Source organism: Pseudorasbora parva, chromosome 13 (genome assembly GCF_024679245.1).
Source record: "Pseudorasbora parva isolate DD20220531a chromosome 13, ASM2467924v1, whole genome shotgun sequence".
In the NCBI taxonomy this organism is placed as follows: Eukaryota; Metazoa; Chordata; class Actinopteri; order Cypriniformes; family Gobionidae; genus Pseudorasbora; species Pseudorasbora parva.
In genome coordinates, this window is record NC_090184.1 from 40,284,146 (window position 1) to 40,296,730 (window position 12,585).

The 12,585-nt window shown below is 37.9% G+C and overlaps 1 protein-coding gene across 8 annotated transcripts in view; it reads right to left on the reverse strand.

Annotated features, from left to right (window-relative positions):
* Window positions 1-1,593: 1,593 nt before the first annotated feature.
* The window catches only part of LOC137038293 (uncharacterized), a 34,486-nt gene continuing 23,494 nt past the window's right edge, over window positions 1,594-12,585 (reverse strand). The window contains exons 6-11 of one of the 8 annotated variants that reach the window (XM_067412768.1): window positions 11,045-11,086; window positions 10,758-10,799; window positions 3,847-3,867; window positions 3,426-3,710; window positions 2,754-2,894; window positions 1,597-2,352 (exon numbers count right to left, since the gene is read on the reverse strand). In XM_067412768.1, the coding sequence (XP_067268869.1) occupies window positions 2,309-2,352; window positions 2,754-2,894; window positions 3,426-3,710; window positions 3,847-3,867; window positions 10,758-10,799; window positions 11,045-11,086 (575 nt within the window). In that variant the 3' untranslated portion in view covers window positions 1,597-2,308. Of the gene's footprint in view, window positions 2,353-2,753; window positions 2,895-3,425; window positions 3,711-3,846; window positions 3,868-10,757; window positions 10,800-11,044; window positions 11,087-12,585 lie in introns of all 8 variants that reach the window. The other 7 variants (XM_067412764.1, XM_067412771.1, XM_067412770.1 and 4 more) reach the window with 7 other exon arrangements.

A 12,585-nucleotide genomic window follows, 5' to 3' on the forward strand; every position in this document is an offset into this window, starting at 1 on the left:
ACTAATTCCCTTGATCGATTATTGTTTAAATTTAACGATCAATTAATCGATTAATTGTTAGCCTTAAACAATACTTTAATTGACGGTGTACAAATGCTGCCCATAATGCCTGTTCCTCGCCAAATGAAGGAGAAGTGTTTTTATTAGTCTAAATAAAGGGCTATAGGATTGTAAATGGATCGATGTGATTGATCACTTAATTCAATTACTTATTTAATAACCAAATATAACCTCTAATACAACGTCTCACCAACACTGCCTGTGAACGTGGTCTTCCTGAAACAACGAGCTTAACACGGCAACTAAAACCAATTTAATTACCAAGCATTTATTACAAAAGTATTTTCATTAATGTTATGTAATATGACAGTCCCAGTCATAGTTACCCTCTATGGTACGCAATATGTTTTGGAAAAAATATTTTTCCTGCCTAAAAATGGATACTACTATAATAATCGCAATACAAATTTTCATATTTTTTATTTATTTATTTTATTTTTTATGAAGTTTGTTGCCTCAAGGCAACATTGTACCACAACAAACAAATTGAAACATGTGACATTTTCCTGTAGAAATAAATATATTTATTGAAAACATCAATTTCTTTAATCAGACACTTAAAAAAAAAAACATTTATCCAGTTTTTTAAAATGTATTACAATTTTCATATTTAATAAAAAAGTAACATTTTAAATTCAGCTGTTTTTCTCCGGTAACATTGTACCATCGTGGAACACAAGTATTACCAAACCATCTTATCAAATGGTCAAATCCTTTCTTTCTCATCTCCGATCACCCCGACTCTCTCCCAGCCAGATTGTCACTATGACCTTATCTTCCTCATTACAGTACGACACCTCATCCTCACCCTCATCAACTGGCAGTTGTGTTTAACACCTTTTTAGAAGTGCTATAGAAAATGTGCAGATCATAATAGGTGCAATTGTATTATGTGAATTACTATATTTAATACAATATATATATATATATATATATATATATATATATATATATATATATATATATATATATAATATATATATATATATATATATATATATATATATATATATATATATATATATATATATATATATATATATATATATATATATATATATATATATATAAGAATTTGCATTACAAAATCATGCAAAAAAGCAAATATATTTAAAGAATTCTAACAATTTTTCTTACAGATATGCTATATTTGTATCCAACCTGTGTCTGGTATGGCCTTATGCGATTCCATTATGGTACAATGGCCTTCCATTCCATTGTTGCCTTCCTTGAGCACTGTAAAACAAAATCAGGTCTCCAATTGAAAATTTTCAAGTGACTGGCCGAACTAAATTTCTGTGAATTAAATTGCATCAATTCAGAGAATTTCAATTCGGCCAACTGAAAAATGTATACGTGATCAGTCACTAGAAAATTTTCAATTGGAGACATTTTTTTTTTTTTTTTTTTTTTTTTTACAGTGAGGCAACTTTTTTTGTTGATTTTTATTTTATTTTATTTTAATTTTTGCATTGCTGTTTGAGCTGCATGCGCTGTAGATGATCACCGGAGCTTTACTAATTATATGAGATAAATCAGATATATATTGCCCTACACAAAATGAGGTAGTCATGCTTTTAGTCATGATGAAGGTGTAACTTCAGCTGTAAAATGGTCCCAGACAAATCCAGTGAGCTTGTTTCATTTTTCCTTGAATCTGTTTTTTACCCGGTTGAGCAGAACATGCGTGCATGACCCAGCTTAATCGATGAGTTTATCGATGAAATGTTACATCAAAAAATGAATCGATCATCGATTAACCATTAACATTCCTATATTGGACTGAAACTTGTTTTGAACACAGAGCAAGGTGCAACTAACAAATGCAGGACATGGGAAAACCCCTTAACTGTTAAAAGAACAAGATATCGCAGCAGAATCTGGCCTGCCGTGCAGCAGTAATGAGACAGACTCCGGACAATGCCTTTGAATATGCTTTAATCACGGCCAGGAGGATCTCAGACCAATTTCAGAGAGAATCCCCTCACCAAAAAAAAAAAAAAAATACAGCATAGAGTCCATGCATTATTTATTACATTACATTTTTCTCTATTATGATTGGTTCTTTAAACTGTATAATTCTCTATTACTAGTTTGCAGCAAATTTGGTTAGTTATAATTAATTTAAAAAAATTACATCTCACTATATAGATGTAGCCTATAAAAGAGTAATAGTTCAACATGCAGAAAATGATTTGATCAATCTAAATTGATTATGATTAGGTGTCATTTCTGTCCTCTTTCTGTCTTATACTTCCAAATATTCATTCGCTGCAACAGTAATCTTTGAACCTGTAAAAAAAAAATGCATTATTCAACATATAACAAATAGTAATACATTTCAAAATGTAAAACTATGCAATCTACTTGACTTTACTGAAATATCGTTCTTTTAATTAAGCCAATAGGTCACGGGGTGAAGTATCGATCTACTGGTCACATCTTCATGTGATGCGAATGAGCAGGTCAGAGTTCACCAAACCTGAACTTTGTAACTTGCAAAATGCGAAACTTTTCGTATGAGCTTGCATGTGCAAACTGACATATTCGCGTATACATATATGAAAATCAGTGGAACGTAAATAGCCGTCCTTTATTTAAAACCAAATGCTACAACATGAATGATGATGTATACAATAGTTTTATGTGTTCAAATGATTATTAGACATGAGTTGTTTAGGTGAAATGCACACCTTTAGCATTGCTCATAGTCTTAAGGCTGGCCATGATCACCGCTGCAGTCATGGAGAAGAGACAAACAACAATGAAGGAGAAAAAGCCAATATAGAATGAAGATATTCCGTTCTCATGCTGATTCAAGACCGCAGGAAAATCTGAAAGCAAACACAAGCATAGAAAAAAAACATAATTTATATGTGAAACACATTTTGTACTTGGGAAACATGGTTTTGGAACAGCTCCCATGTGACAATATGTGGAAAACATATTTTTTCGGAGAAAAAAACAAAACAGACGCATAACTGTATTTACCTAATAAAAAAAGTAATAAAAAGGAAATATTATATCTTTGATGCTTCCATATGTCGCTAGTAGGGTACTTTCATTTTAAATCGGAGGGAAAAAAATCAATCGACAGAAGTTTGCAAGACAAAAACTCTGCTGACTTACTCTCCGTCTGGTAATAGGGTTTTCTCATGTCGACGAGACACAATTTATACATTTACTGAACATGAAATATTTAATTTGTACTAGTATGGCCCTGTATTACTGCCATTAGCCCACTGGAAGGAAACCTTATATTTTAAAGTGTTTAGATTACATTGACTTATGTTGAGATGTCAAAATAGCAAAACAGAGCATTAGGATTATAATACTTTTGAAAATGTAATTTGTAGTGTATTTACCGTATGTTTTACCAGATGAGCTGTAGGTGTAGGTCTCACTGTGACGGCTCACCACAGAATTAATCTCGTGCACACAGGTGAAGGAAACAGGTGTGCTCACTTTCACATCAAACACACACATTTCATTTGAATAACACAGTGGGTTCTTCAGTGTGTAGTTGTGTTCACCCTCCACTGACAGCTGGAAAGAGCTCTCAGTGAACCTCCTCCCAAATGAACACACCACTACCACATGCTCTCTGTCCTGGTTCGGCCTCAACAATGTGATGTTGGGCACTGGGGCATCTGAAATCACATTGACATGCTTTTTAATTCCAAACTGTTCTAAACTAACAGTCAAGATAAACGGTTTAAAATAAAATGTTTATATTCCATATTTATTTATTTAAATGTTGACCAATTAGAAGGAAATGAAACATGCCTTGGATGAGCCGGTATGATGCTGTTATTTGAGAGAATAAAAAAAGAAAAATATCTATGTTAAAACAAACTATACAAAAATAGCAATAATAGTGTGAATCTGCTAACATTCTCTACTTTTGACCAGCTCAATTTATAAACCAAAAATAATGACCCTATACTAATATATCGCTGTATTTAATATATCTAATATATATACTAATATATCACCTGCCATTAAGCCTCAAACTTAAAAGCTGCACTTGTTTAATTAAGCAGAACAGCTTTGAACAGATTTACTGTTTAGCTTAAAGGTTTTTTCTAGAACAATAGGTTAGTTCTCTTTCAAATGGGAACTCCCACTGCGTCTGACAAGATTCTATGAGGCATCAACGTGACCGATGTCTGAAGCACGTTTAAACGCAACAACGTTGGCTGACAACAGTCTGTGACGTAACTACTGGTGCGGCCATGAGTATAAGAGGGCCCCTGTAGAACACGTCATTAACAATGCAATAATTTGAGTTGTTGCATTGCAGCTAGCTCTTCACTGGCTCTCCTTGTTCAGCAGTGCCCCAGGGTCAAGTGTAGAGTTCCCGTCCCTACTGTTCAGGGTTTTGTTCAAGCTTGCTCCCTCTAGGGATAATGACAGGCTAGGGGATTGACTAAATATTTCCTGAGCCAGTATTCCCATTAAAGGTTATGTCTTGTATAGAGCTGGTGTTACCAGACCTTTGAGCTCTGCCCTTGGTACGAGCATTAGGGCCTGGCCCGGTGAGGAAGGTTAAAAGGCTGAGACTTTCCATGCATAGGGTAAGAAAGTTTGGGTGGTGACCATAGGGAATATAGTAATGGACAGTCCACTGGTGGCTTGAGTTGGGGAAGAGTCCTTAAAAGTCCTTACTTGAGTTAAGCCCTCAAGTCGATCGGGCAGTCATTTCCTCAATATGGCGTAGTATTTGTTCTCCATATCATCTTCTCAGACACAGTGCGAATTCCCATTCGAAAAAGGCTCCCTGCGTCCCAATTCGCATACTGTCCATACTAAATAGTATTCGAAAATAGAATTAGGATGTCCCAAATCGTAGTATCCAAAGATACCCAGATGGTTTACTATTTCCGGTCAGGTAAGTCGAATGCACACTCTTAACGGCTGATGTTGCCCACAACCCATTGCGAGTTGGATGAGGATTCAATTAGAACTACAAACGTGGATAAAAAGTGTTAAAAGTGTGCGAGTCAGACGTTGAGAGGTTAAGTTGAGAGGTTTAGATAAAGGTTTGCATGATCAATTATCAGTATTTAACCTGACGACAATATATTTCTTCAGTGCTCTCCACATTATATTTTACCTTCAGCAGCATTATGAACTTTTAATGACACGTTTGGCAATTAACTTTTAAATGCGTCATTATATTTACACTGCAAACCCATGAGGAGAGTCTCAGCATTAAAGACCCACGGCTGGCAAATCAACGTGCAGCTACATTTCTCTCCGATACGTAAATGAAACTGAATGTGGCGGATTTGAACTGTGACGAATCTGACGATGATTGACAGGGCAGGTGATGGGATGCACGTAACTAAGTGACAGAATCCGTTAAAGATGATGAAGTAGTATCTCCCGAAGCTTGAATTCTCTTCTGCTACACACTCGAAAGTGTGTACTTTTTCTTCACTAAAAGAGTTCATACTTTTAGGACATAGTATAAGTGCAACGACGCGTCGACGTCATCGATGACGTCGACTACGGAAATACGTCGACGTTCGTGAAATGCGTCGACGCGTCGTGTCAGACGTTCATCTCGCGTAATGTTGGCTTCTGCTCCTGGTTCTATCACAAAAACCTAGACCGCAAATATCAAAAGTATGGGAATACTTTAAACAGAGGCCAAACAGTGTTTCCCACACATAGACGTATTTGTGGAGGGCTGCCACATAATCAATAACGGCCGCCACATTCGTCATTCATTCATTTTTACGCTATTTAAAAGACGCACGCGTATTCGTTTAGCTGCATTTCCTTAACTTCTCTCTCCGCCCTTTTGCGCGTCTACTCACTCACACACACACGCGTTGCATTCGACCGTAAAACAAGTTTTATTGCATTTTGGCGCAATTAGTATGACATAGCTTTTAAAACCAGAGCAGTTGAATAACAGAGTTGCGACAAGCCTTCATCACGCGGCAGCGCGCGGTCACGGCGCGCATATAATTCTAAACAAACCAGCGCGGTGTCAATCAATACAGACCAGTGTTTCCCAACCGGGATCCCGAGCAAAAGTTGCGGGGACGCACTTACACTTCGGTTCATCTCGCATCTGATGACGCATCTTTAATATGGGTTGTAACTTGAAAATAATGCTGTATGTATGTTTCTGTCGATGGATACACGTGCTGACTCCTCAGGTACACTACAACAACAGCGATAATAAAAGAAAAACGTGGGCAAAACGGTCTCTCTTTGTAAACTTTATAAAACGCATGCGAGTGCTGCTGTACGTCCGAATATGAGCAGTCATTTTCACCGTCATCACTCCCTTGTAGCCAGGAGACTCGAATGAGAAGATCTGTCTTTGTGCACTCGTCCCAAAGCGCGCAAATATTGAGTTATCTTTCAAATCCTGTGCTTAAACGGACAAACTCACAAAAAGTATGTCAAAATGTCATAGCCTACTCTATGCCTTAAGTGAACTTTATACAGAAAATACGACGACTATCCGTGGGTCTTAAAGGGGCAGTAGCCTTCACTGCTTTCTGTTTAATGTCAAACAAAAGATAAAGACATCACTCACTGCTCCTGACTGAATAGCTTTTGTAAGTTTAATAAGGATTATTTTTTTAATTTTAAACAGTTAAATGTGTGGTTATTTTACTTTTGATTACTTAATTCCATTTCTCTACCTAAAAACTAATGTTAGACCCACCTGAAAATCCTGAAAAGCATTGTTTATTTTATTCTCATCTTTGCTCGATAGTATTTATTTGTGCTGCTGCTTCTATTTAAGTTATCTGTTCTTATTTTCTTTATTTTCATTTGACAGTAGTCCTTTTTCCCCTGAACATAGCAAATACCGAACTGCACTGAAACGTGAACCTAAAACCGTGATACAAAGTGAACTGTGAGCAGTCTGTACTGTTACACCTCTAGCGTAACTTATTCGAGGGGGTGCCACAGAATTTTGAAAAATTTCAAAGGGTAAAAAAATTAATCGTTAGATTAGTCGACTAATCGAAAAAATAATCGTTAGATTAGTCGACAGAAAAAATAATCGTTAGTTGCAGCTCTAGGACACAGTAAATGTCTCTGTTACCAATGTATCCCTGGTTCCCTGAGAAGCGGAAATGAGACGCTTCGTATCCTTCCCATGCCTCTGGCTTGCCTGCTTATGTCTCCTTCAAACAAAGTTTTTGATGACATGTACTACAGGCAATAGGGCTTCACGATTAATTGTATTTTTATCACGATAACGATATCTGCATCTCTTGATTGATTTCATATAATCATCATGATATTGGCCCGCTCATTTTATCCTTAAAATGTGTTTTTTCTTTGGGATTTGCGTCATCTTGCGTTGGTAATGAGCCTAAGTCATGCTTGTGGTTGCCATATGCAATTAACGTAAATCCCCCAAATATAGCTTTTCCCCTTAAAGCTGCAGTAGGTATCTTTTGTAAAAAAAAAATTTTTTTTTTATTTTTACATATTTGTTAAACCTGCCATTATGTCCTGACAGTAGAATAGAGACAGATAATCTGTGAAAAAAATCAAGCTCCTCTGGCTCCTCCCAGTTGTCCTATTGCCATTTGCAGAAATGCACCGCTCCCGGTAAGAAACAACCAATCAGAGGCAGGGGGAGTGTCTTAGCAGTGTCAATCAAGCTTGTGCGCGCTGATCAAACCCCTCTTTATTGCACAGCGTGTACAGGCGTTCAAATTCAAGATTACCGGTGTGCCACAGCTTTGCTTATTATGGCGGACAAACAATCCAAACTGCCAATTCCTCGAGTGGCATCTACTCATAAAATAAAGACGGGTAAACGGAAAAAGACAGATGACGATGATAAAAAAGACAAAAGAAAGAATTCGATAGAGCCCTAAATAAAACAAGGGTAAATATTGGAGAGGCTTTTCCGAGGTGGAGGGAGCTAACATTACATGTTCTGAAAGGATTATAAACCGATGCAGAGTTAGCCAGATTTCTGCTTGACAAGTAAGTATCCCAACTTGATATGTTTCATTTTTTAAAAAGTACACAACTGTGTCAAAACTCTAGTCGCATAACATACAGATAAAATGTCATGCACTGTTCAAAGCAACTATTGAAACATGTAATGTTTTGAGGACCAAGTTTGTAGTCAAAGTATGGGCAGGCCAAGGTCAATGTAAATAATATTATTGATGTTTCGTCCGTACCAGTGAATGTGCCATAACTGTTTATCCGCCTGCGTGTTCACGGCCGGCTCCGTTGTGATGGGGGAGGAGCTGTGGAGGGAGGGCTGTAGCACAGCATAGAGCTAGGGGGAGTGACCTGTGAGTTGTGTTTGTTTTGATTTGCCATCTAACGAAGTTATCATAGTTGATTAAATGAAGTCGGTGTGCCACCTACAGGTATTTTGGGTGTAGTGTAGATTGGTAGAGAACATTAAAAATGGCCATAGCTACATCCCTTTTTGATAGAATAATCATAATTAATGATCGGGATTATAATTTTGAGCAAAATAATCATGATTATCAGTTTAACCATTATCGTGCAGGCCTAACAGGCACCCTCTTATATACTCATGGTCGCACCGGTAGTGATGTCACTGACTGTCGTCATCCAATAACACATGCTTAAACACAGATTAAGCTGATGGTGTTCCCCATAGCATTGCCAGACGCAGTGTCTTGTTCCTCTTCTCAGGAAACCAGGGTTACATTTGACGCTCTTTCTTTAACGGACAAAATGACGCATCAGTACAACACTATAAATCTGCTGCTTACTTGGCATCTGGTAATACGGTCTCCTCCAGTAGGGGGCTTGAGCTTCATTAAGATAAAGAGAGACAGTTTTAATATTTCTACAGTTTGAAGAGCTGAATTTATGACCATTAAACCATTACAAGGAATATTTAGAAACTAAATCATAACTAATAAGAAGGAAATAAGACATATATTTGATGTGCCAGTATGATGTTATATGTTCATCAAAAACAATAAAAGGCATCATCATACTTCAATTCCCAAAAATGATGTGTCAGTACAACACTATAAATCTGCTGCTTACTTGGCATCTGGTAATACGGTCTCCTCCAGTAGGGGGCTTGAGCTTCATTAAGATAAAGAAGAACATTTTGAATCCATTTGCTTCATTCGCGCGTGACATTCACTGAACGCATGTTCACACCGGATGCGAATGACAAGAATAAATTGCACTATTCGCATGAAGTTGGACATTTTGAATCCATTCGCTTCATTCGCGTGTGAAATTTGCTTAATTCGTGTGACATTCACGTGACATTCGCTTCATTCGCGTGTGACATTAGGTGTGTTCGACATCGGCTGCGGCTGGATGGATGCGATCGGCGAGAGTAGCCGAGTGCAGGCGGGGAGGAGCTGCAAACGGAGACGTGAAGTCGGACGCTTTCTGCTTCCCGTGGTGACGCTTGAGCTGTGTTTGTAAACTTTATCACAGCTGAAGTTAAATAAATGCAGCATTTCTCAAATACACAGATGTTTCAAATGATATTTTCATCCAATACTTTATGTACTGTTTAATAAAGCGTCTATTTGGACAAGATTAATGTTCAACATATAAACATACACTATCAATGAAGTGTTATCAACGGTTTTTATCAGTTTTAGTTTGATAAACATGATGATATAACATCGCGGCTACATGAAAAGAGGTTTTACTGTTATAAATAAATGATTTGTGAGCATTAGCATAAAGTAAGGTTTTAGAATAAACACAAAACGCACGTGTTCGCTGTCATGCGGTGAATCGGCCAATCGTGGATCAGCTGTGTCGTCATCAGAGCTCTTGCATCCACCTGCAGCCCCCCTTGAGAATCTGCACCGGCTGCATCAGCCGGCTGCTCTCGAATCGCTCTCGCGGTACTTTGTTGACATACGTCACAGTCACGTGCTGTCGGCGCTGTCTCAAGTCGGACAACATTTCTAACCGGCATGCACTGCTTCAAGTCAGCCGCCGATCGCTCTGCGCATCGCTAGGGGAAGTCGAACAAGCCTATTCACTACACAACAGACACGAATTCGCGTCATGGGAGGCGCTTCTGCAAGGCAGCGGCAGTCGGCAGAAGGACTAGCCGAGTTAAGGCTGCTCTCGCCGGGGTTGATGAGCGCTGATCGCCGCTGATCGCCTGGGTCTCACACCTCCGAAAACGCCAGATCAAATTTTCGAATAGGCTCTCTTTTAATAAATAAACCACATATTTGAACTTTATACAACTACATTCTCGCCTGAAAAACTCTTAAAACTACATTTTGTGACACAATAACAGTAGTATTTTTAAATTACTCTGGCCTCTGGGATTCCCATCCATCACTTCACCACGTGACAGGGGTAAGCAGGCTCCTCATTGGTTAACGCAGTGCGAATATCTGCCAAAGTTCTGATTTTTCAAAATGCACAATTGCCGTGATTCTTGCCGCGTCATGCGCGCAAATTGCGCCATTCGCGTCGCCTCATTCGCAGGAATCGCGCTGCAGAATGCCTATTCGCTCTGCATTGACTTAACATGTAAATCACTCACGCGAATCGTGTCATTCGCGCCCAGTGTGAACACAGCAAAAGAAGGCAAAGTGAGACACATTTGATGCGCCAGTTGGTGTTAGTAATGTTCATCCATTTACAAAAATAAATAATAAGTCATCTTACTTTAATACAAAAATGATGTATCAGTACAACACTATAAATCTGCTGCTTACTTGTCATCTGGTAATACGGTCTCCTCCAGTAGGGGGCTTGAGCTTCATTAAGATAAAGAGAGACAGTTTTAATATTTCTACAGTTTGAAGAGCTGAATTTATGACCATTAAACCATTACAAGGAAAATGTAAAAACTAAATCATAACTAATAAGAAGGAAATGAGACATATATTTGATGTGCCAGACCAGTATGATGTTATATGTTCATCAAAAACAATAAAAGGGATCATCATACTTCAATACCCAAAATGATGTATCAGTACAACACTATAAATCTGCTGCTTACTTGGCATCTGGTAATACGGTCTCCTCCAGTAGGGGGCTTGAGCTTCATTAAAATAAAGAAAGAAAAACTATTATTATTATTTATCTGTGTTTTTTTTTTAACGATTTGAAGAGCTGAATTTATGACCGTTAATCCATTACAAGGAAATAAAAAATAAAAAATGATCACTAGTAATGCTGCGTTCACACCGGACGTGAATGACTCAAATATATTGCGCTATTCGCACAAGGTTGGACGCGTGAACATTTTGAATCCATTTGCTTCATTCGCGCGTGACATTCACTGAACGCAGGTTCACACCGGACGCGAATGACAAGAATAAATTGCACTATTCGCATGAAGTTGGACATTTTGAATCCATTTGCTTCATTGGCGTGAAATTTGCTTCATTCGCGTGTGACATTCACTACACAACAGATGCAAATTTGCATCATGGGAGGCGCTTCTGCAAGGCAGCGGCAGTCGGCAGAAGGACTAGCCTAGTTAAGGCTCCTCTCGCCGGGGTTGATGAGCGCTGATCGCCTGGGTCTCACACCTCCGAAAAGGACAGATAAAATTTTCGAATAGGTTCTCTTTTAATAAATAAACCACATATTTGAACTTTATATGACTACATTATCGCCTGAAAAACTCTTAAAACTACATTTTGTGACACAATAACAGGAGTATTTTTAAATTACTCTGGCCTCTGGGATTCCCATCCATCACTTCACCACGTGACGGGTAAGCAGGCTCCTCATTGGTTAACGCAGTGCCAATAACTGCTAAAGTTTTGATTTTTCAAAATGCTCAAAATGCACAATTGCCGTGATTCTTGCCGCGTCATGCGCGAATCGCGCTGCAGAATGCCTATTCGCATCTCTGCATTGACTTAACATGTAAATCACTCACGCGAATTGTGTCATTCGCGCCCAGTGTGAACACAGCATAAGAAGGCAAAGTGAGACACATTTGATGCGCCAGTATGGTGTTAGTAATGTTCATCCATTTACAAAAATAAATAATAAGTCATCTTACTTTAATACCAAAATGATGTATCAGTACAACACTATAAATCTGCTGCTTACTTGGCATCTGGTAATACGGTCTCCTCCAGTAGGGGGCTTGAGCTTCATTAAGATAAAGAAAGACAGTTTTATTATTTCTACAGTTTGAAGAGCTGAATTTATGACCATTAAACCATTACAAGGAAAATGTAAAAACTAAATCATAACTAATAAGCAGGAAATAAGACATATTGGATGTGCCAGTATGATGTTATATGTTCATCAAAAACAATAAAAGGCATCATCATACTTCAATACCCAAAATGATGTGTCAGTACAACACTATAAATCTGCTGCTTACTTGGCATCTGGTAATACGGTCTCCTCCAGTAGGGGGCTTGAGCTTCATTAAGATAAAGAAAGAAAAACTATGATTATTATTTATCTGTTTTTTTTATGATTTGAAGAGCTGAATTTATGACCGTTAATCCATTACAAGGAAATAAAAAATAAAAAATGATCACTAGTAATGCTGCGTTCACACCGGACGTGAAT